Source organism: Fukomys damarensis, unplaced genomic scaffold (genome assembly GCF_012274545.1).
Source record: "Fukomys damarensis isolate Sample0158 unplaced genomic scaffold, DMR_v1.0_HiC HiC_scaffold_22, whole genome shotgun sequence".
In the NCBI taxonomy this organism is placed as follows: domain Eukaryota; kingdom Metazoa; phylum Chordata; class Mammalia; order Rodentia; family Bathyergidae; genus Fukomys; species Fukomys damarensis.
Window position 1 is genome coordinate 7,679,904 of NW_022900934.1, and position 24,868 is coordinate 7,704,771.

The window sequence follows — 24,868 nt, forward strand, 5'->3', positions numbered from 1 at the left end:
AAGAAGATAAGAAAAATCGTAATTTAAAAATTGTTCACAAGCGCAAAGTCCCGAGTTCAATCCCTGCTACCAGTAAAATAAATAAAATAAAATTGCCCTTTTAAGAAAAGGGGAAGCTTCAGGACACAAAGCTAGCCAGGTTATAATGTCTTTTTCCCTTCCCGGGAACAACGTCAAAATGTCCACCGATTTTAAAGATAAAATAAGCCAAAAATTGGGCCCATGCTTCTTACCTGTAAATGGAACCTGGCTTTTCCTTCCACAGTGCTACTGAGTGGATACCATATCTCTAAATTTGAAATGAATGTAAATAGTTTGCATTCAACATAGTCCATCAAGCGGAAGACCTAATAGACAGTAGAAATATATAGCCTAGATCACCCATCTTGATAGACTCCCAAGACCACATAAAATCTCCCATCCCAAGACCATAAAGTATCTATCTCTTCAGGTCCACACACTATTCTGAATGTGAAATTTTTATATTCTCCCTAAGAAACATTTTCAACGTCTCTCAGCAACATGTTCTGCAATTTTTTAAAGTAACCTAAATCAACAAACCTACATTCTGCCCCATGGGTGAGGTGAGGTTCTCCTTTCCTCTTGGGGAACCTCCTCAGATCCTGCCGACTAATGTCACAAGATCTTTAAAAGATGGGTTTGCATCTGCTCTCTTAGTAATGGTAACAGGCACTTGCCTTTCATTTCAAGAAATTCGAGATGTGGCAACTGGCCCAAAATCTGGGCTACAAAGAGATGAGAACAAGCCTTCCATGTTAGGAACAGGATATTGGAATTTTGACCAGGCCCTTGAAACTGACCTCAGTTCCTTATTTCAAGTGGAAATTAGCTCTCTGCCAAACACAAGGTCTTCTCCTGCTTTCTAATGAAACCCATGCTTTCTTCCCTGGCTGCTGATTCCCAATTCCAGCTCTAACAGACGTTGGGCAGCAACCATCTAAAGAGTCCCTACTGTCTTCAATTCCTCTCCCTTCCTTTGATATGTGGAGGAAAAGGGATGGGTGTTCCTATCGCCAGAGTGCTGCCATGATATCACAGGACATTACTGAACTGTCAACGAAATAACGCAAGCAGGGGTTTACTTCTTTGATGTTAAAAAAAATAGAAAAGGAAATAAAGAGAGAAGGGAAGGGAAAGGAAAACAGTGGGTAAGAGAAAAGATGGCTTTCCTGTGAAGGAACAAAGAAAATGCAAAGGAGACAGTAGGTGGTGAGTCAAACTCTGGCTAAAACAATGCTTTCACTGTGGCTTTCAGCTTTGACAAGCAGACTGTTCATGAAATCAACCATTTGGGGCCAAATTTCTAAGCGTAGCATTTTGCTGAGAGCCAGATGCACTCCAATGGTTATTTTCATGGGGAATGAAAGTGATGTGCACCAATTTATTCAGAGCCATCTGAATCCTCAAACACATGCATAAAACAAAAACATTGCTCCCTTTGCTTCTGGTAACTTTTTATGCCTCCTTACTAAGGGAATCCTCTCCCACCTGTGCCCCGCAAGAGCTCTCTTGGGGACTGACTTTTCCAGGGCCTTTGAAGGCTGGCTTACTTGGAACCTGATCCTCCCTTGGCATTGGGAAGGAACTGAATTTGTTATTCTAGCTTTCTTTTTCTTTTTCTCAATGCTTAATACAATCCATTTGAAATTCATGTTTCGCATTTGACAAACCTATGCCCTGGACACACTGAGAATTTATTACAGACACACAAGCCTGTGTCTCTGCCCTCCAGAGGCTTCCATCCTAGTGGAGCTGCCACTTTCTTAGGAGGAAAGGGAGGCGGGGAGGCAGCAATATAGACTTCACGTGGCCTACCAAGCCTAAAATATTTACCATCTGGCTCTTTACAGAGTGTTTCCTGATCAGTCATTCACTGTCTGACTTCCCAAAACAAATTTGAAATTGCACTGACCTAATTCTGTTCATCTCCACACCTCCATCAGCATTTCTAGCTCTGTCTCCTTGGTTCTGATTGACACTGGAAAAACCATACCACTGACTGTTGTCTCTGGGGGCACCCGGATGCCCCCTGAGACTCTACTCTCAAATCAACATTATCCACGGAGGAAGGGTTCATGGCACAACCACCAACATGCCACTCTGAGGGCGTCAGTGGGCAACCTACTTATGGAGTCACCATCTTAAGCACGAATACCAGCTCTAGAGCTTATAAATAAAGCTACAACATTTCAGCGACATTCAGTTTGTTTCCTTTTCCTAGACAGGCACATCCATAAGCTAAACAACCGTGGGTTAGTGATGGGAGCTTACAGCTCTTGGGAGAAACTGTTTTAAGGTAAGACAGCATTTAGTAATCCAGGGAAATATGACTAAAACGCACTTGCAAGCTATTACAGGGCTACAGGAAACAGAGGATGATGTGCTCAGGAAATGAGGATCTTTTCTTTCCTGTTTTCTAATGTAAAAGACAATCTAATTAGCCTACAAATAGGCAGCTAGATAGTGAAAGGGCCTGAGACAAGGCTGGGTGGTCAGTCAAACTAGTAGAAATTAAACTAAGAATGGGCAGTGGGCTAGGACTTTGGACCAGTAATAGACTTCTTTGGGCAACATGGAAGTTCAGCCCTTCCCTAGGGAGATTCCTAAGTTTTGAGGAACTTAAAATGCAGAATAACCAGTTTTTCTTTAAAGTCCCAGTTTCCTGTAAACTCTACCTGCTGAGTAACTGCTTCAGAGAGGCTGAGCTCCAGTGGGCAATGTTCAACCTGCAAAGCTATCTGTGATAGGAGGTGCCTGACAACCAGGCCGTTCCCATGCTGCACTTACCCTTAAGAAGTTCCGAACCGCGGGGACATGGGGCAACCCACGAGGGACCCCTCACAGCTGGGACTGTTTCTCTTCTTGTATTTCTCTTAACACTCTCTCAACTTCCTTTTGTCCATGATTTCATTCTTCAACTTCATGAGACAAGCTTGGGTTTACACGGTTGGTATGGAGATGGCTCTTTAAGATTTGGAGGTTCCATAGAGACTGTAAAGAGTAATGTAGGATGTCTCCTTCCTGCTGCTCCTTATCTTCTTTCTCATTTTCTCTTGGGGGTGGTATTTGAGAGAGCAGTCCTGGGAAGGCCTTTAGTCCTAATTGTCTTTCTGCCCTTATTGTAGGGAAGTGTTGGGAGAGAGCAACATCCCTCTAGATAAAGTTCCTGAGCACAGACAGTTACAGTTGGAATAGGCTTTTCATGCCAAAGGAAGATTCACTCTATCTCCTCCCTGAGATATAATGCCTGGAGAGGGATTTACCAAACATCTGGTGTTCTTAATGAAAATAGAGAGGATTAGCTGGGCACAGTGGCACATGCCTATAATCCCAGCACTCGGGAGGCTGAGGCAGGAGGTTCACTGTAAATTCGAGACCAGCCTGTGCTGCATAGTGAGTTCCAGGTCAGTTTCAACTACATAATGAGATTAAAAAAGAGAGAGAGAGAGAGGATTGTTTGTCTTTTGAGGTGGGGTCAGTACAGCAGATGATATCACTGAACTAAAAGTAGTTTAGGGTGTCAGAATATGGTTTGACCTGTGACCTGTGACCCCAGCCAAGGCTGTCAGGGTACAAGCTAAGGAGTTCTTTTCAGCTCCTCATGGAAAGCCTTACTTCCTGTTTGCCACTGTGGACCCTGGCCAAGGCCATTCTCACATGGGACCTAAAAAACAAGGAAAAGAGGATGGTCCACAATAGTCCATTTTCTCTTCTTTCAGGACACCCCTCACTATCAATGCACAGTGCACCTGGCGGTGGCAGCTCATCCAGGGTGAATCTGCGTACATATTGTGAGGACTTCCCCTTAACAGTTTCACTGCTGCCCCCTGCTGGTCCTTTCCCCATGGCTGCCAGCTTCTGGTGTCTCTCAGAAATTTCCTGACTCAGAAGTCTCCTGAGCGACCACATTTTCCATCTCTCTAAGACAATGAGACTCCCCCCTCCTGGGACCACTCAATGTTTTTCTCGTTCACTCATCTGGTGTGGCCTGATCAACTGAACGGTGGCCTCAGTGCCACAGTGGTCCCAGTGCCATAGTTGGCCCCAAAGTGAAGTTGGTCTTCAGTTCCGTGGGTCAGAGATCTTCCGTGCTTGGGGAGTGCCCCAAAAACATCTCGTGTGTCCCCTGGGGTTTCACCCTAAGGAAAGCCTTTTGGGCAGACATAGCACCTCTGTAGGGCCCACACTAGGTCCTTTGTTTCCTATTCCCTCGGACCCCCACCCCGGGCTATATTCTTAAGAACTGGTATAGATTTGATCCTCAAAATCTCAAGAAGAAATTTCTCATTTCCCTGTATAATACTGCCTGGCTCCAAACTGGGCCCCCAGATCAGGAACTTTGGTTCCTTACTGGAATGCTGCCACATGTGCCTTTCTAATCTTTTCACAGTTGGTTCTCCTTGACTCCAAGTTCTGACACTGATTCCCCTTCCTCCTTCTGACTCTTGTCTTGTTGTAACTTATTATAAGAGATCTCTGTTATGATTCACCTAAAAAGTGCTATGATATACCCTACTGAAAGTTCTGACTGATGAATTTATAGTTAGAAACTTAAAAATATAATACAATTATAATTCAGCATGACTACTACATCTAAGAGTACACTCTGATTAAATGTAACCTTCCTGTGTTCCACATGTTTTCTTGTCTGTTTGCCTGTTAATCTGTTTTAATAACTGGTTAAAATACCTATAGCTACTTTATTAAAGTTTGTTGTTTTGCTTTCTCATATCAATTTTGTGTCTCCTTTTATCTTTTGCCCTTGTAAACTTCTGGCTCTGTTGGTAATTTCCATGAAAAACTGGTTGTACAGGGTCTCTAGGGCAGCAAAACTCACTTAAAACCTTACAGGATAGAGGCTGGTAGGCTTCATGGAACATACAGGTAAAAATCTTAAGTGGTAACACAAAGATGATGCATGACTAGGCTAATGTGGATGTTTCTATGCACTAACTTCCAGGAATGTATTCTGTTTAAGGTGGCTTATAGGTAAATGAACAGTCATGATTTTAGCTCAAGAGCTGTTTGTTTGCATAGCTTAACCCTGAACTAATTTAAACTGGTTGGGAAGATAAGAGTAAAGATGCCCTTATAGTTGGTGACACATTTTCATCCAGACTGTTAGCCAATCACGTTAATATTTGGTTTTATAAATCAATGTTCGCTGTTTTTCATATATATACAATAATTTAAGAGTTTTTCCTTGGTTATTTTACAGAAAAATATATTAGTATACACTGTATATTGTACTTTATGGGTAACATATTTATAAATTATAGATTATAATATTATAAATATATATTTACTAGAGATATATATTTTAAATGTTAACTATATATTACAAATTCATCTACTTACAGGTTATATATATATATATAAATATACATTCATAGATTGCATATAAACAGGCATACACATTATATGCATAGATTGCATATAAACATGCATATGCATTAAAAACATGTATATTCATGTATATATATATATATATATATATACATTCATAGATTCATATATATATGAATCTATGTATACATCTTTAAAATGTTAGCTGTGCTATGCTTTGGTTTTCATGAATCATCTAAAGTAACTGTTAAGATAAATAAACAAGCAGGACCCCTCAGGCCTGGGATACTGTCCGACAAAACTTGCTTCTGTGGTTAGAAAAGCAGTTGCCTGAATCAATTTGCTTCAGTTTTTTATGCTGACAGGTATCTCTCTCGTTTCGCCCAGATCCTACTGTGCCCCACCCCAACAAATGTTCTGAAAAGATCATTATAACACATAATTGTGTTGGCTATAATTAAGAAGTTAAAAGGCTTTCTAGCTCTAAAACAACAAGTTTTTCTGAAGTGCTCGTTGTTAAGCTGACCAAACTAGATTAAAAAACAAAGATTCTATGTTTTACTACGATAATCCCTTGTACTTTCCATGGCTGGGCTTTTGGTTTGTTTTGTTTTTTTTTTTTTTACAAAGTGAATTTTGAGGCTTAAATATTGACTTAAATATTGAAACACTGACTTATAAAAAAGTTTTTAATAGTTTATGACTGGTTAAAGGAACACCTATTGTCTTAGTTTGTAACACACCCTATATACCTGGGACTAAAGATGTGTATTTACATGTAAACACAAGATATGCTGTGAATCTAAGTTGCAAAGTTAAGATTACAGTGTTAAGGCTGCATAAGTTTAAAACATACAAAATAGTAAGTGCTCTCTCTTATGCATTATACATTATTACATCTAGACACTAGACATATAAAATGATCAAACCTTTCGAAGGTGGATCACAAAAGAGGGAGACGCCTCCCATGCTTGGCCAACAGAAGCCAGATGGCCAAGCGAGATTGGGACCCATCCTGGTAGATGACCCTGCGAGAGCAACAGACTATATAAGATCTAATAGTCTCTGCACACGGCCTCAAAAGTAATCCCTGAAGAGCCTTAACTGAGTTTGACATATATAAATAAGCAAATTTTTATTAAGATAGGTCTTACTTCCACTTGGTCACAAACATCCAGCAGAAAAGCATAACCAAAAATATTGGGAGAGTGACAGCAATGTGAAGCAAAAAGCTAGGCCAGATATGAAAAGAGGGCTCTAAACTACACCAGCCCCTCCTGCAGTCCCCAGCTACACCGTAACATCACTAGTGAAGGTGCACAAGGCTGGAAAGCCATGGTGATAGCCACAGGGGTACAGTCTGGGTCTATACAGCCCCTGTGGGAAGTAGTCCTTCAAATCCACACAGCCCTCAATCTTCTTAGAGCTGAAACTGGAGCAAACTGCACATTCATAAATGAAAGCGGTTATCTTTGGATAGATTTTTCACATCAGGGGGAAGAAGATCTTAAAACAACAAAAAGCAATATCATATGTAGAGATAACCTCCATGAGAAAAGAGGTCTAGGATCCAGCTGGTTATCATCTCTACTCCAATTACTCAAAAGCAGCATCTAGACTTAGCTCCTTCCTTTAATCACTCCAATCTGCCTTTTCATTCTGGTGCTTATGTTTGGGCCACACATTCTTAACCTCTCGATAAAATTTGTTTCTTCTCACCTAGAGGCTGTCAAACTCCCAGTGGTTGTACAGATGGAGCCAGTGATGAAGGTGACACATTCCCTTTACTGGGGTCCACTAGACTGACCATCTGAAGACCCCAAAACTGCTGAAATTCAACACAAGTCCTCTTGAGGGCCCCTGAGATTAGCTCTTCAGAAAAAAATTCCTGACTACAAGGCCCTACATAAACCCATTCCAGCAGGAAGAAGCTACAGATAGATCATCATCCATCTTCCCTACCAGCAGTTTGGATACTTCCTTAAGGAGCGAAGGACGTCAAAGACACTTTAGTTAGTTTGTAAGTAAGCAGTCAGTAAGGGATGGGCCTAACACGGAGTCAACTAGATACAGAGAAACAGCACATGCACCGAGGAAAGAGCCAATTCATGCCACTCAGCTCACTAAGCTTTAAAATGTAAAAACATGGGCCAGGGATTTAGCTCAGGGGTGCCACGTGCCTCACAAGCACCAGGACCTAAGTTCAATTCCCAGTGCCAAATAAATACATTTATTAAATTAAATGCAAAGGCAACACAAAAAAGATTAAAAAGTCAGGGGAAGGGTGGGCAAATAAGCCCCTTGCAGGGGCATTTCTTAGGTGGAAGATGCTAAGTTAGTTAACAACTCCTCTACCCCTGGGCTGGACTTTGAGGAGCTGAAAGATGCAAAATAACTGGTTTCTTTTGAACTTGGCCAAGGAATGCTTTTAAATTTAGATTTTAAAAAAACCCTACATTACAAAGCCTCCCATGCTGTGCCTGTTCATATAAGAACAAGACAAAGAAAATGCTCCAGCAAACCACTTGAGGCTCCTCCTGGATGCCCACCAGAAACTATGTTTCTTCTTTCATTTCCAATCAACCCTTCTCCTTTGACCACCTTTCTGTTCCTACTTTGGTTCTGCAACTTCCTGAGACAAGGGCCTTAGTCTGTACAAGGACAGCTCTTTCACTAATACCAGACACACGACTTCGGCCAATTTAAGCAGGATGCTGTGTCTCATTTGCCTCTATCCTGTCTCAGTGAACAGTCTGGTTCGTCTTGCATGCCTGTTATTAAAAGCAGGGTCATTCCATTTAATATCTTGTCGTGTCTAAGGAATTCATGCTGAAATATTTTGTGATATAATTTAGTTACTTTAACTTTAGCTGAGTGAGAACAACACAGTGCCCCAAGTGTGGGCCCTGGATCCCACTGTCGCCTGGTTTAAATCTTAGCTCTGTCACTTCTTAGCTGTGCATCCCGACTTCAAGCTCTATAAATATGGGGTGACACCGCCACGTCGAGAGCATCATGTGGAGCATGTAAGGTCGCTGCATGTGTAGTTCTTGAAATATTACTTCACACCTGGTAAATTCTCAATGAATCTCAGATATCTTAGCAGCAGCGTGTAGCTAACTCATGTTCATACTAAAACTCTGCCCAGGCAAAACTTTCTGCAGCACGCTCCTGACTCTTAACACCACATGTGGACAGCCCTAGACATTTCTCTACTGAGTTTTCACACTCGACCATACATTTCTTAAAAAATCGCTATCGCGTTCCAGTGGAAGAGCCCTTGGACACCCTCATCATTTGCATCAGTTTCCCTTGCTTTCTGCCAGAAATTCAACTTCTATTTCCATTCCTTTCAACATAATTATGTTGCCATGGTTTTAAAAACTCAGATGGAAGAGAAAGACATTAAGTGATGTATAAATGTCCTTTACTAGACTTTCCCACCAGTCTTGTTCTCCAACAGTGGACAACAGTAACACGTACATTCGAATCTTGCCAGAAGTAAAATTTCTCTACTTACAAAAATATGTGTGAGTGAGTCAGAAACAGGCTGTTGTTTGGCTTCTTCATTCATTTACTTTATGCACCTTGGATATTGCTATACACAGCTTTCTTCACGTAGCCATTGCTACAAAACGAGTTTCCTCTATTTCTCTTTAATTACATCATGTGACTCCTGTTATATCATGTGCTGTAATCAGTCCCCTTGAGGAGGACACTTAACCTCTCTCTAGTTATTTCTGCTATTAACAATAAGAACGGCAGCTTCATTTTCCTCAGTCATTTCTTCAGAACCTCGTGAAAGAAAAAGTCCTTACACATCTGCAACCTCCTGTGCTCATTAAGTCTGCTTACTATGCAACACACCCCAGATCAAGGGCATTCAGCCGGTTGAATAGGAAACCTCATACCAACAGGAGAGGAACCCTGGACCAAAGACTGGAAGACAGGATTCTGAGAATAGCAGGCCCTTAAGTTCCTCAATCCCTGATCACCCTATCCCTTGCTACCTTATCAAGCCTGTCCTTGATGCAAATGTTTCTTTCTCCTGTTATTTCTTATACGTTGTATACTCTCTGGTGTATGAGATTGGCAAAGACATGTGAAAAAGAGGAAAATGAGAATAACGAAATGACACCCTTATGAATATTGTGCACATATCATCTTTATGTCCGCTGGCCTTTTTTAGAATAAATTCTTAGAAATACAATTGCTGGGCAAAAAGATGCATAAATTTAACTTTGGAAAGTACTAGATTCCAAAGAGACTGAAGCAAATTGAACTCACAGAACTATATTTTTGCATGCTTTGAGAGCTATAAATTTGAACTTATCTAAACTTTAAGCTTTTTAAAAGAAGCACAAGATTCTGCATGCTTTGCTGTGTGTTCAGCACAAGACAGACCACACTGCTTTGTAAGTAGCAGAAAAAATATTCATAAAAGTTTTTGAGTAATTAATAGGACAGGACATAAAAAGCATTTAAGTCAGGAGGGGATTTTTAAAAACCTGATGATTTCTTTAAGCAGTAAAGTTAACCCAATTAAACAGAGTCCACAAATAGAAGTAAAAACTGAGTTTTTATAGGTGCAAAGAAAGGACCGTGGGGAATGTGGAATAGCAAGAAAAGTGTTTATGCATCTAAAACCCTTCCATGCAAGGGTCTATTTCACAGTTTCAATAGCAATGAAGTTGATTCTATGTTTTCCTTGATGGTCTCTCTATACATTTTTAAAGTATACCACATGGCTTTAAAGTTAGACTGAAAATAAATTTATTTTGTTTTAAGAATTGTGGACTACCACTGGCATGCTAGAAATTCCTAAGTAAATTTTATTTGGGAAACCCAATTGGAAAGTAAATCAACCCATGAAATAAACAAAGAGAGGCACGAAAGAACAGCTCAGATTGGCCCTCCCAGCCTGTGTGAGGAGGGAGAAGAATTCGCCCAGGCCTAATTGTCACCCTCAGCTGAAGCCCACCCTTTAACCCCTGAAAAGTGTTGCTAAATTGCAGGCATTCTCCACCCAGAGGCTCTGGCCTTGGAGGAAATTCTAAAAATGACGGGCTCCTCCTGGAATGAAGACATCCCATACACTGCCACTCCTTCTTCCATAATTAGACTTTGTAATAGACACTGATCTCAGAGGCAGCAAAAATAACTGGTCGCTCAGGGGAGGACCTGAGCTGTCCACGGGCTCTGCAGCTTCTCCAGTGAGGCAGCTGACAGCCCAAGTCTTTCCCCCGTACTCCAGAGCCACCCGCCCCTTCGTCAACGCTCCTTTTCTCGAGAATCCCAACACTGCTCCAAGTCTGAAGTGGAAAGGTGAGGGAGGGATTGGAAGATGGAGGGTCGCGGCCTGGTGCCAAAGCTACTCAAAGAAATGAGACTGCTTTTCACAGGGTTTCTTGTTTCTGGGTCAGTGATTCTGAGTATCAGGTCAAGGACTGTGAGCAAAATATCCTCTTCCACTGGAGGCTGCATGGGAGCGGGGGCCTCTGTTTACCACTGTCCTGTGGGGCTCGGCTGAACAGAGCAGGCCCTCAGTCACCATTTTTGAGTGACTCTGAATGAATTACCACGGTGGTGAGCGAAAAGCCAGGCAACGTATGCATTATAGGTGGCTGAATAAACACGGAGGCTGTCGTTACAAAAGAGCCAGACCCAGCAGATACCCAATAAACGAATGGTACAAACACACTGTAAAGTGGGAGAATGTTTAAAAGGTAGAATTTAAAGGACTAAATATCGTAGGGAGAGACACAAAGGTGGCCTTGTAATCTCTTTCTCCTCATGTCTGGCCCTTACGCATTCACATTCCCTTGAGCACAGGCAGGAATTTTAATTCATCAATCAAATGTGCTAAGGAGAAGATAGTGATACCCGAGTCTTGCCAGGAGCCTCTATCTGTGGCCTTGATGAAGTCAGTGGCTGCCTTGGGGGGACCCGTGCGACAAGCATTTGTGCACAACCTCACTGACAAGAAGTGGGGGCCGCACAACCCTACAGTCACGAGGACTCAAGTCCCCTGGGTAAGTGACTGTGGCAGTGAAGCCTTTTCCACTTTAACCTCAGGACAAGACTGTAGCCCCGACTGACCCCTGCACCACAGCTTTGCGAAAACCACAGCAGCGGGCTCCGCTGAGCCAAGCCAACTCGCCTGATCTACACGCGCTGACATGACACATCTTGCTACAGGCTGCGGTGTAGCTCGGTGGTGAAGCACTTTCCTGGCTCACATGTGGCCTTCGGTTCCATCCCCAGCAAAGGACACACAGTCAATCACTGTGTGCTGCTTTATTGCACGTAATTGTTGACACTCTGTTATGGGGCGACAGAAAACTGAGATGCCTCCAGGCCCAGACAGGATGCTCCTTGCTCGCAGCAAGTTCCCAGAAGAGGACCGTACAGGTACAACAGAGCGTGGGAGGTCCCGGGGGGGGTGAGGATCCTCTCTGTCCTGAGGGCAGACACCGAGGGGCTCCTCCAGTGATGGGGGGGGTGACAGCAGTAACCCCAGATATTTTTCACTTTTCAAGAAAATACAGAAACCTGACCTGTTGGAAAGCTCAGAGTTTTTAATAGGTGTTGGCCACTAGTTTGGTGTTTTGAGAACTATTGTACAGGGAGCTAATCTGCCGGGACGAAAAAACCTGTGCAGGAGCTTAAGTCAGATGTGCAGGTGAGCAGGAGTTACCTCACTGAGCCCAGGTTCACTCTGGGCACCAGCGCTTTTATTTGCTGGTCTTGGGCCTTCAGTGGAAGGTCACCGAGAAGGTGAGAGAACTTGAAAGAGTCCTGACAGTGTTGTCTGTTACAGAGCACGAAACAAGAGACTTCATCTTATTATTATTAACGTCGGCACTGCATTATTTCCCCATGGCTATTATAACAACCTGACACAACTTGGTGGCTTAAAACAAAACAGATACGTTATCCCACAGCTTTAGAGGCTAGAATTCTCCAATCAATGTTACCAAGTTGAAGTCAAAAGGCTATGAGGGCTGGTTCCTTTGGGAGGATCTAGGACATAATCTGTTTCCTGCCTTTTGTGACCTTGAGAGGCCACCCACCCTGTCTTTCTGTCTCTGCTGCGATCATCAGCTTGCCCATCTGTCTGACTCTCACACCTCCATTCTCTCTTATGAGGATGCTCCTGATAACACAAGATCCACCTGATAACCCAGGATACACTTCCCACCTCGCGCTCAGATCCCTACCTTGATCACATCCACAAATTCCCTTTTGCCTTTAAGCATTTGCCAATAAGTCCTTGTTTCCAAGGATTAAAACACGAACATCTTTGGAAAGCCACTCTTCAGGCCATGATGTCTATCCTTACCGCTCCTCAGCCCACAGCCTCATCCCCATGCGCCTTGGGTCCACACACCTGTGACCTCAAACACTGGAGGTCTCCAGGGCGGCACTGTCTGCAGGTGCAGCCTTGGGCTTCCACAACAGTGGCAGTGAGCAGGAAGTCGGACTTCTTTGTAATGAGACCAGGGCGAGGTGAGCTTTCCCAACCTCCTTCCATTACAGTGTGGGCTTTTTCGGAGAAGAAGTGCATAAGGTAAGCCTCAGAAGAGAAGGTAGCTACAACTGTACGAAACCACTCTCAATCACCGGAACCTCAAAACGAAAATCTCAGGAGCCTGGGCAAGCAGGGTTGTCTTCACTTGTTCCATTTTATCATGGTGTCTCCTCCCCTAATCAGGCTGTGATTAAAGTACATCGGTTTTTAAGCTTTTCACAATCTGCACTTTGACTTTCTTGAGATTAACATCCCCTTCTGAAGCTTACTCATTTCATCCCAGACAGAATGCTGCTGCTTTGAAATCACATTCATTTTAGAGAACTCATGAAGCATCCAGCAAATAAAGAGCAAATGACAGTATTTTCTAGTTAAATTTGCAAAGGGGTGATCTGAATGAATTACTCATATTCCTGATTAATTTTAGTGGAAATAATTAGGAGGTTGTAAAGGAAAAGCATGTGCTTACAGAACCTGCCTTTCAAGCACAGACAATTTAGGCTAATTATGGCTTCAAATAAGGTAATCTTAAAAAAACTTCTTTAGGAGCCTAAACGCATCTAATGGGATAGCTACACAATTCTCCTTTAATGACGTGTAAGTTTTAATCGACTTGAATTCTATTTCAGAGCCCCCCCCACCTGTCTCTCTGCCTCTCCCTCCCACCCTCTCCCCTTCCCTCTGCTTTTCTTCATCTCTTTGTCTCATCCTGCCTCCATCCGTCACTGACTTACTTACTTTATCCAGAATTGGTCAGGATATGTGAAAATGGATAACAACAGTTCATTAGCTCAACAAGGAACTCCTTCTGGAAGTTCTTAAATCAAATTCTTAAAAACGCTGATGGCTTGGGAATCAACAATTAATTTTGTGAATTTAGCCTAAATAAATAATGATTGATGCATACAGGTCGAGCATTAATCTGAAATATTGTTGTAAAATCCAAGGACTATCCATGCATTGTAATACCACCTAACCATGAAATAGATACACGTGCTTAAGGAGAAAGCAGTATGTAGATACAGTATCATAGTTTTACCAAAAGTTAGTTATAAACGATGTGTTCAATGCAATTCTATTTCTATGTCCATAGAAGCTATAGCACATACTCAAAAGTTAGCCACAGGTCTACTCCTGTGAGTCCAGAAACTGGGCAATTTGCTTCATTCTGGTTGTACTTTAGTATCTGCCATTTCTTAGTGGTGTAGAGTAAATATGGCGGCTGTTATTTCTTACACAAGTTTCTGATTCTTTAAATACTATCAAATTATATCATTTTCTATCCCTTCTCAATTGTATCTTTAGGTTTGCTTAACCTACACACACACACACACACACACACACACAGTGGGAGGAGAGAAGCAGTAAAGAGGAAAATGGATTAATAACAATAATAATGATGACTACCTCTCACTGAAACATTTTACAGGATGGACTATGTTGAACATATGACAAGCATATCTCAAGCCATGTAAGGAGACTCTAAAGTAAATGCTGTCACCTTCCTCATTTTACTAAGGAAACACTGGCGCTTGGTGAAATTGAGGTTTTTCTCCCCACAAGGCGACAATGTTCCAGAGTTGGTGTTGGAACTAGATGATAGCACTGACCTTTGTCTCCGTATTATCTGTGTTTTAACTTGGTAAGATTAACCTAGATTTTCCAAAAATAGAAAAAAATAACAGAGAGAGGGGAAAAAATATAAGAAATTGGTTCTTGTAATTATGAAGATTGAAAATGTATAAGATCTTCATTCCCAAGAGTGAAGGCTGAGATTCAGGAGACAACAAGGTGTAAATTCGAGCCTGACTTAGAAGGCATGAGGAGACATAAAGCAACGAGACCTCATTCTCTCTTATCTGCCTTTTGTTGAATACAACTCTGCAGCCATTTGGATGTGGTCACCTACGTATGCAGGGCACAATGCTGTAGTCGGTCTACCAATTTAAATGTCACCTCATCCAGGAATGTCTTCACAGCTGCACCAGAATAATGTTTAACCAGGTATTTGGCCCACCCTGCCCCACACATGTGGAGCATCCCAACCCCTTAATCCACTCCAGGTCCCCCCGACACCCATTGAGACCACTTCTACAATCATTTACAAGTGAGGCTCTGGATGCTTGCGCAAGCTCACTTCAGCGCTGGCCCGGCTGAGCGTTTGCTCTCACAGTAAACCACTCTTCCAGTCACACGCAGCCAGCTGCCTGCTCTGGTGTGACCCGTAAGCAAAATAAACAAGTAAACGAGCAAACTAACGATGGGGGGGTGGTTGAAAAATAGCAGAATTTTGTTACAGGAGTAAAATCTATGACACCTGAATTTCAGCGTCCATTAATGTTTCTTTTTCAGAACTCAGCTTTTCCCAATCCATCGCATTTTTCTACAGCTGCTTTTGTGCTACAGTGGCAGAAAAGTGGCTGTGACAGAGTCCAGAAAGACTGACAGATTTACTCTCTGACCCTTTACCAGAGGCTCTCACGATCCTTGTTCTACAACCTCAGCTTGCCACGTGCACAAGTCATTTGAGATTAATCTGGAGCCCCTTGGGGGAGCTCACATTACTGGCAGGCTTTGCTTCCCTCTTTAAAACCAACTATCATCCCATAGGTTAAGATACTAAAGACTTCATTCAAACTATCCTAGTCTTACCAAAACAAACCAGCTAATTTTGATTTTATTTCCTTCCAAACATGAAGCCCGTGGAGATGTTTACAAGTATGAATACGTGATTTGCTTTAATTGTGTGCATTCATTCAAGATTTCATTAACTTACTCTCCTTTAATAACAAAGTAAGGAATGCGTTCTTGGTCCAATCTATTGTACCTAGCCCACTGCAATGGAAAAGGTAGATTTTCCAAGGCCTGTTGTGTGTGCTCACATATGCATGGCATCTTTCTGCAGCCAGAAATGCATGACTGTGTGTAGCTTGTCAGGTTTTCTTCGGCCTGTAGAGTTCTGCTATTTCAATTGCAATTTTCTGCCAACAGTCAGCAGCTGGATGGCACTAAACGCAGACTCAAATCTTTAGCTTCCCTTGAAAAATCAAGAAATCTATCCCTACAGGACCCACAGTTTCCTATCAACAGCTGTCTGGTCTTAGCTTTTTGATATTTCATTCCAGTTGCCCGTAACCCTCTTCTCTCATTCCAGCCTCTGATGGCATTTAAAATTATAACTTCTCCGTGCTCGCTTTGGCAGCACATATAATAAAACTGTAACATCTGATATGGCTATAAATATATGTCCATGTGGAGATAACCCACGAGTGTGCCTATAGGTGATGTACACAGCCAAACAGATTTTAATATAAATGTTCACATACAATAAGGACCGAGTAGATGGATAAAGGAATGAATGAACGATCAAGACCAGATTAATTTTTTAAACCGACTGTCCACTTTGGGAATTCCACAGATGGAAGTTAATCTACGTGATACACTCTTGGGTGCAGAAGTAAACCATCTGTGTGACCAATGCTGCTCATACAGTTCAACACAAAAATGCCCAGACTGCATTCAACAGTGGGTATATGTGGGGTGAGAAGGGAGAAATTCCAAACGTACCATTGAATTTTTCACGCTCTGTAGCAAATGCTCGTGCTGTTCCGCGATGGCCAAAGCGGCGGAGTGGACTTTCTGATAGATAGCCTCCCCGTCTCGCGTCTGAAAGATGAACAGCCCTTCGCCAGTCTCACACATCCTGTGAAGACAAAAACAAGAAGCTTCGGAAGATCCAGGTCCCAGAAGTTCAACGGACTAAGATCTTGTGCCTTTTAAAAATAAGATGATAAGATAAATGTTCACATTTCATAAACAAAATAAAGTAGAATCAAAATGCTCAGAGCGTCCAACTAATATTGTAAATGTGAGCAGGGAACCAATCGTTCAAGGCTCAGACTTTCCGAGTGTTTTGCTTTTGTTTTTATCCCTGAGCGAAGCAGGAAATGAATAAAAGAGCCATTTCTTGACTCTCAGTATAATCCCTATAACTCACTTTCTATTCCAAAGCTGGACAACTGTGTTCCCTATCCCAGTCCGTGGGCAACTTCTCAGAAACCGTGCCAGTCAGCTGTCGGGTAGAAGCAAAATTCTTCCTCTCGCTTCCATTCCATACCCATTTCTGCTACAGGTTTTAAGGATTCTTTCATCTCTGAAATCCCACATGAAATTATTTTTCCAGATTCCACTCAACCTGATGGATCAAGTGCAGCCTTCTTTTCTTTGTCTTTCTTTCTTTTTTTTTTCTTTAAATGAGCATGATTGCACTGAATTATTGTTTGGAACACAAGGGACCTTCTTTTTTGTTTGTTTGCCTTTTGGTACCAGGGGTCGAACTCGGTCTTTGTGCTTGCAAGGCAGGCACTGAGCCCATAAGGGACATTCTTTACAGGAAGCTGTGTGAATATGACAACTGACCTCAAGTGTGGTGAAGAAGGTCATCTATACTCCAAACCATTAAAAAATGGAAACATTTATTAGTCAGGGGAGATTGCCATACACAATTAGCCAAAATGAAACAACTGCTTTTTAATTACACGTATATTGCTATATAACCATTTAATATAAGCATATACTAAAATGTAGTGATTCACTATTTGTAAAGTACTTGGACAAATCATATGTAGACTCATTGAAAAAAGCTTGGATCTTGGTGCGTACTTATTGCCCCCATAAAGGCACAGAGTGATCCTGCTGTTGGTTCCAAAGGACCTAATTATTTGACTGCACCCCCCTCCCCTTCAGAATCTCCTGCTGAACACTGAACTCTGGGTTTAGTGCCTCTTTTGCTCACATCGGAAAAACTGTGTTAACACAACATGGAAATTAAGCAAATATTCTGCTCAAACCACTGTTAAGTTTTAAAATCTACGTCAGTATATGCAATCAGTGTAAAACGAGGAAGATTTATCCTCTAATGTTTCACAATTAACACAGCTGCATGGTAGCACAGCTGTACGGCAGCCTTTTGCATACATGGCAGGGTGTATGGAACTGGCCAGAATCTGTTCAGCTTAAATTTCATGAACATGAGCTACGTGAGGATAAAAGAAAGAAAAAGAAGCATCAGCACTTCCAATTATCTAATATGAAGAATTAGCTCAGGAAGTTGATCGCGTGGTTTTTAGTTAAGTCAGTTTAATCTACCGAAAAACTAAAACCTGCAATTCGAGGCATTTTTCAATCAAGTCTTGTTCTTTCCTGCAGATATTTCACAACCCTTCAACCCCTTCTGCAACCTCTCTACACAAGCATTTAATGCTTATACAGCATTAAATATAGCACGTGAGCCATCACACCCCTTGATTCCATCACTGACAGTCCTACAAGGTCTTACGCTTTTCATACATCCTTTTTTCCCCACAGAAATATTCACTCTTTAAGAAGAGGGAGAAGAAGTTATTGCTTATTTTCTTTTCCAAAAAAGGACAAAGACATCTATCAGTGGGAAACGCTTGTAAGATGATGGATTAGTATCAAACTTTGCAATTGCAGTTCTCATGCCTAACCACCCAATGACCTTTGCATTTTTTAAAAAACTGAAGCCCAAAGTAATAAGAAAGATAGTTTAGACTGATCAAATGCATTTGTGTGTTAATAGATCGCTCATCAATCCCCACGTGCCAATGTTTTCTTCTCTAACCTTACTTTTTAATACCAGTGGTGGAGTGTTTGGTCTATATTATGACTCATGAACTGGTCAGACCTACTTTTTTTTAAAAAATCCACTCTTTTGGCCAATATTTAGTTTTGGTAAACAATGATTTCATATACTTTTTAATGACATTTAAATCGATAAACTAATGCAACCAGAAACAAATGAAATCTAAACAATTATTGTGTCAGGCATTGTTCTTTGACTTACATAGGCCATCCTCACCTACATCTCAGGGTCTCAAATACATGCGCACGCACGCACATGCCACTTATAGAAAGAACCAGGAATCACAGCCTCCAACCCCATGAGAGCTCAGGCACAGAAAATGATAAGTGAATCGGCTCCAACCCTCTACAGCACAGAGTGGAGAATACAGGTCTTGTTTATGAGTCCAATGGTGCCATAGCTTCTGAATATTTAACAGAAGCCAGAGGTCTTGATTGGTACATGAACTCACCTGAATTTTAAATGCCAGCAGCCCATTTCTTTTCTTAAGTTGTGAAAGCCAGAATTGTTTGGTTAACCAGTTATAGCCAAAAGGTCCCTAGCATGCATCAAAAAGACAAAATACATTCATAATCTCAGAACAGAACAGAAACGTGGCCTTTGGTTTGATGGGTGGCACTTTTGTCCATCTGGTCGAGGGTGTGTGAACCTCCGCTGGACAGCACGACCCAGGTAAGGGCAGCCGAACACACTGACCTTCACTCACCCTTCCAGAAAGTCTCTTCTAACCTCTACCCACAAGCTCTTCCCCTTACTCACTTTGCCCAATTGCTTTGTGGGAACTGTTTCATAAGCAGCATCACAAGCCATTAAATGGTAGGATAGGCCTTTCTCAAAATAATGTAGTGGGCTAATCCCCAAGGCAGTAAGAAGAAAAGAAGGGGAATAAAAAAAGAAAGAAAAAAAAGCAAATAAAACGAGTAACACATCAAATAGGCTAATGGTCTTACATAACCTAATGCTGTGATATCTTTTCCATTTCTCTGGAGAAAATGCAACACTAAACAAAGATGTTTTAATGGGTTCACCATGGAAGAACAGCATGTCCAACGTGTTTTGAATTCTTATGGATTCTTTCTTTTTGGTCAGCCATTGGGCTTTTACCTTGGCTGCTTCTCCAAAGATGTCTCAGACAAACACCTTCCTGTGACCTCATTCTCACAGAAACCAGTGGACTAGAAGCCCAGAGAGGTAAAATAATGAAATTAACATTGGACTTTCTGATGTTCTCTAGGAAGATACGTATTCAGATATGGGAATAATGTGGCCACACAGATGCAGCTATAGTTTCCAATTTCTCCATAATTATTTTCCCCAAATGACACACCTGTCACTCCCAATACGGATGCTTCCATTTGTGATGAATCTTGAAGAAACTGAGAGCTCAGAAAGTGCTGGGGAATTCACAACTGCATATGTACACTGAATTCTATTAAGGCAATGTCAAAAGAGGCGAGAACTTAAGCTAAAGATTGCCTGGCTGGTCGCCTTTCAATTCAGAGTCATCTCACCTCTCTCCACATGCATTTTCATTTGTAAAATAAAGAGTCTCAGAAACACTCACCTGGGATTTTTCACTAGTATTAAATACGATACAGAGTGTATAATTAAATCTTCAAGAAAAAGGAATTTCTGCTATTCAATGGGAATGTGAGGTCTGAGTGGACAGAGAATTTTTCAGATTTATCTGTAATTCTTCCTCAGCTGACTAGATGCCAATAATACCTGTGCCCCCAGTTGTGACAATCAAAAATGTCTCCAGACATTAACAAACTGCCCCTGAGATGCAAAAGGCCCCTTCCCATTAGAAGTCACTGGAACAGACCGAGCACAATAGCACAGGGGGGAAACTGAGTCATGCCTCAGCGGTAGGAGGCTGCATAGACAAGGTGGCTTCTGAGTCTGGGAGAGCAGTGGCTGCACTGCCTGCTGGGGTGACTGTGGTCTTCTTCAGCTATGCATCTTCCTTGCCTCTGCTGACCTCGTCTCCAGAGAAGGCAGCAGGTGTGGCCCGGAGCGACCGCACTCCCTGCTCTGGGACTGTTCTCCTTGCCTTGCTGAGAGCAGCAGGGTGAGAAATGGACACAAGATGCCTGACCATTTTGTCCTACGCCACTCAACGTCCTGAGCTCTTGCAATGTCTACTGTTCATACGCAGCTTTGGTTGTGGTTGCCATTCTCTGTGCCACCTATGTGATCATTTTTGGACCAACCCACTTTTTTTTCCTTGAGACAGCATGTTATAAATGGAGCCATCAAATCAATGCTACAAACCAATAGGATCCAGCCTGGTATGGTGGTGCACACCTGCAATCTCAGCACTCTGGGAGGCTGAGGCAGGAGGATGGCAAGACTGATCCCAGACTGGCCAACTGAGCAAGACACTATCTCAAAAGAAAAATTAAAAAGAGGCTCAAGATGTAACTCGGTGGGAAGGTGCAGGGTTTGATCACAAAAAAAAAGAAAGAAAGAAATAACCTCCTGTGAGCTGCCGTATATCAAAATTGAAAGCAGATATAAAAATGAAAATAAAACAATGTCATTAAATTCTGTCTATGCTTTTGCTGTCAAAAGCCTGAGCTGGAAATCAGGTAAGCTGGAAAGCATTAGAGAGGTATAGAGGAACTGCCAGCATTTGTTTGCAACATTTCTCCAAAATTTAATCAAGGAGATCAAAAGGATTGAAAGGAAAGACTTTCTCCCTGGAAGATTCACAGTTAAAGTTAGGCCTGCTCCCGATGGTGTACAAGGGATTAAGGAAGACAGGGAAGTCTCAGGTCCAGCTTCCTTGTGGTAGGAATCATGATCCTGGGCAATTCCCTTGACATCTTGGAGTCTCAGTGGCTTCATAACTCAAACATAAAAAGATCTCAAGCCTCAGAGCGGGTGAGGGGAGATTCAGTTTTGCATGTAGCAAAGGCTCAGTCTTCAAGTGAGCGTTTAATTAGGTTGTGTGGTTGCTGTCGTCCTTTGAACTCTAAAGTTTCCTTAAAAGTGGAGGAAAGCATTCTCAAGGGACGTGTCCTGAGCAAGGCACAGCACATCTTTGTCTTGAAGAAAAAGGGGACAACCACAGCCCAGACAGCAAGGAAGCACAGGTGGCAACAAAGACTGGGACGGGAGGTGTCTACTCAGCACGTCAGCCTCCTGCCCCTCTTGAGCTCTTCTCCCTACATCTCTCCTACCCTCCACCCAGCAGGAATGCTCTTCCCCCAGATCCCTGCGGGGCTCGGCCTCCAGCGTGTTTGTGGTCTTTATTCAAACGGTGCTGACTCAGTGTGTGGCCACCCCCGTTTCCCATCCTTAAAATCGTGCCCCTTCTTCAGCAGCTTCTCTCTGTCTCCCTTTACAACTTCTGTTTTCACCGCAGATCTACTTCACTTTTTGTAACGTCGGTCTATGCCTACATCCTTTCTACTGAGCCTGTTTCACAAAGGCCGACACTGGTGTGTGTGTTCAGGGGTGCATCTGCAGTGCTGAGGACCCTACCTGGCACAAGAGGTGCGCTGGGTGGGTACGGGATGGAAGGCGCAACGATCCCTGTCCGTGAGTCCTTCCCCGCATCCAGAAGTACAGGCACCTACAAAACGACGACTCGCACCAGGGGGCCGTTAGATAGGTACATCAGGCTGGCCACCAGACTGGGTATTGGTGAAAGCCTAAGTTTGTCTCAAAGGCCAGAAGAAGGGAAACTTCTACGTGCTAAAGTCACAAAAGGCCAGAGGTAGACAAGGACTTGAGTAAACTCTCTGCCATGGTGACCTTGTCCTAACAAAGCCCTGTCCGAGCACCACATCCGGCAGTGGGTAGGCATACCCGGACGAGACATCCATTAAGGCGCCATTACGGAGGTCAGCATCTGTGCGGCAGAAGGGGTCGCCCCTTTGTGATTTCACTCATGCCTGAACTACTAGGATGTTATGTGTGCATTACTCTCATAACTAAAATCCCTTTTAGAGACAAATGCTAATGAAGAACGAGTGGGCCGGGAAAATGACCTAGTCACTGTATGTTTTCTTTCAAAAGAAGAGAATTTCATTGCTTCGGAGCAAGCTCTTGTGAGATCCAGAGTTTACATCTGAAACGCTCCACTCAACACAGTAGGGAGAACTGAGTTTACTGAATTGTTCATTTCCTTTGATTCATTAAGGACGGCGTGTATGTCATGTATAAAGAGTTCAGAAATGAGTGATTATTAAGGAGCTTAGAATCAGGAAGAGAAACAGAACATATGCAAGAGACATCCCAATGATGACTCATAATCTCATCAGAGAAACAATTCTCCTCCCCAGTGAAAAGTTATCTCACCAATTAGACTGCTTTTAAGATGAACTACATAAGAAATCTGATTTATGGCCTGGGGATTTAGCTCAGTGGCTCCCCTGCCTGCCTTGCAAGCACAAGGACCTGAGTTCAATTCCCAGCACCAAAAAAGAAAGAAATCTGGATTTATGTTCAGATGCCTTTCTATTCCCTCCCAAACTCCAACTTTTTCACAAATTTGCACTCTCCATTAAGGCAAGCATGTGCACATGCGATCTGAATTTTCATGTATTCTCAGCATACCTAAAAGTTTCTCTTAAAATGATGTCAAATGCACAAGAGAGACTTTCTCTTACTGACAAGGAAAGGCAGTCATGTGTGAAAATTAGCTCGCACATTCTGCCAATGTCACCTGAGCTGTTCTCACTCCCACAGGTGCAAAACCCAGGGTATTAACTTAAACCAGTGGGCAGTGAGGGGAGTCTGACACTGAAGCAACTAACTCAGTGGCCAGCTGGAACATCAATAGGGAAACTCACTGAACACCTGCCACCCTTCTCCAAACAACAGCACTTCAAGGCTGGTTCCCTCAGGGATGCAGCTGCAGTAGAGCTTCATGTCACCTGGATCTTCCTGTACAATGTCCGAGCCCCCGACAATCTTATCCACCTAAGTGAGGGCTCGGGGCTTCGAAGCCGAAAGAAACAAACTAAAGATAAGAAACACCTCCAATCAAAAAAGTAGACACTCAGGTTTATTTTGTTTGTTTGTTTTTCATCTCCAGAGGCAATTAATTGTGGAAATACTTCACTATACATTTCATATTTCAACATTTCCTCAAAGGGGATAAAGTGGTAACCCAGTCACATTTGCTTATCCTGTGGGGAGAAGGCCAGAGTCAGCACATATAAGACAGCTGCGGCCTATGGTGTTCATATAGCTGGATGGAGAGATGGACAATCTCAGCTACGTATTGTGCCTCCACCCCAAAAGAAAAGAACAAATAGGAGATCCCAGCATTAAACTCAACTGAAGAAGATCTATACAGTAATAAAAAGCCCGGAGGTATATTCAAATTACCAATATCCTTGCAAGGCTGTAATTTATTGATGGATACCGTCCCATACAGTTGGAGGCCACTTCAGTTTTGGGTTAATATTGTGGTGGTGCCATCCAGAATGGTTTTAGAGAGCTCTGTTATGTAAGTATGCTTGCTCTTCCTTAGAGCTCAGAAGCTAACTGAGAATTAGGCTAACCTCCAGGAGAAGGGAAATCCTCTTAGAAACTAGACTTGGAAAGTAAAAAATTCTGAACCCACCATTTACTTTGTGCCTTATGCGTTTTCTTGTTTTGTCTTGAGATGGGAATAATATCTCCCAGCCAATATTCTCAGTGTGTAGCTTCAATGAGGCAGCACGTACAAAATGCTCAGGGCAGTGGCTTTCATCTAGTAAGGGCTTGACAAATGTTAGAGATTACTTTCAACAGTCGATATTCCTGATAAAGCAGTGTCTCTCAATTCCAGATAACTGGACCTGATACTTTATCATTGCCAGAAACTGTTCTTGTGCAGTTTACGATGTTTACCAGCATTTCTGGTTCCTCTACGTGCTAGGTGCCAATAGTATCTTAGGCCAAGTAATGATGACCACACACGTCTCCAGACATTACCAACTGAACCAGGGAGCAACGCCACCTCTGGCTAAGAACATCCTTTCTGTAGAGCAACACCATTACGAGTAATACTGCTGAAGAGGCCTAAAAAGAAAGACACACTAGGTACAAATACCAACTCCCCACAATGAATATAATCATTATGCACTGCAAACATATACTAATAAAAGGAAAGCAAAAGAGAACTACAGTCAAAAAGCCGTATTTGCTTTGAGCAATTGTTAAATGCTATGCTGGACATACTTGCTAGTTTTAAACATTCTTGGGTATGCTTTCCTTCTGACAGCCATAGCAACTCCTTTCTGCCTTGAGAAAAAAATCCATGCCCCATTTTTTTTTTTTTTTTTTTTTTTTTTTTTTTTTTTTTT

At 42.4% G+C, this 24,868-nt stretch overlaps 1 protein-coding gene across 1 annotated transcript in view; it reads right to left on the reverse strand.

The window, feature by feature from the left end:
- The window catches only part of Dok5 (docking protein 5), a gene marked incomplete at its 5' end in the record, with an annotated part of 206,608 nt that overhangs the window by 20,754 nt on the left and 160,986 nt on the right, over window positions 1–24,868 (reverse strand). The window contains one exon of the mRNA XM_033767084.1: window positions 16,466–16,601. Within this exon, the coding sequence (XP_033622975.1) occupies window positions 16,466–16,601 (136 nt within the window). The remainder of the gene's footprint in view (window positions 1–16,465; window positions 16,602–24,868) is intronic.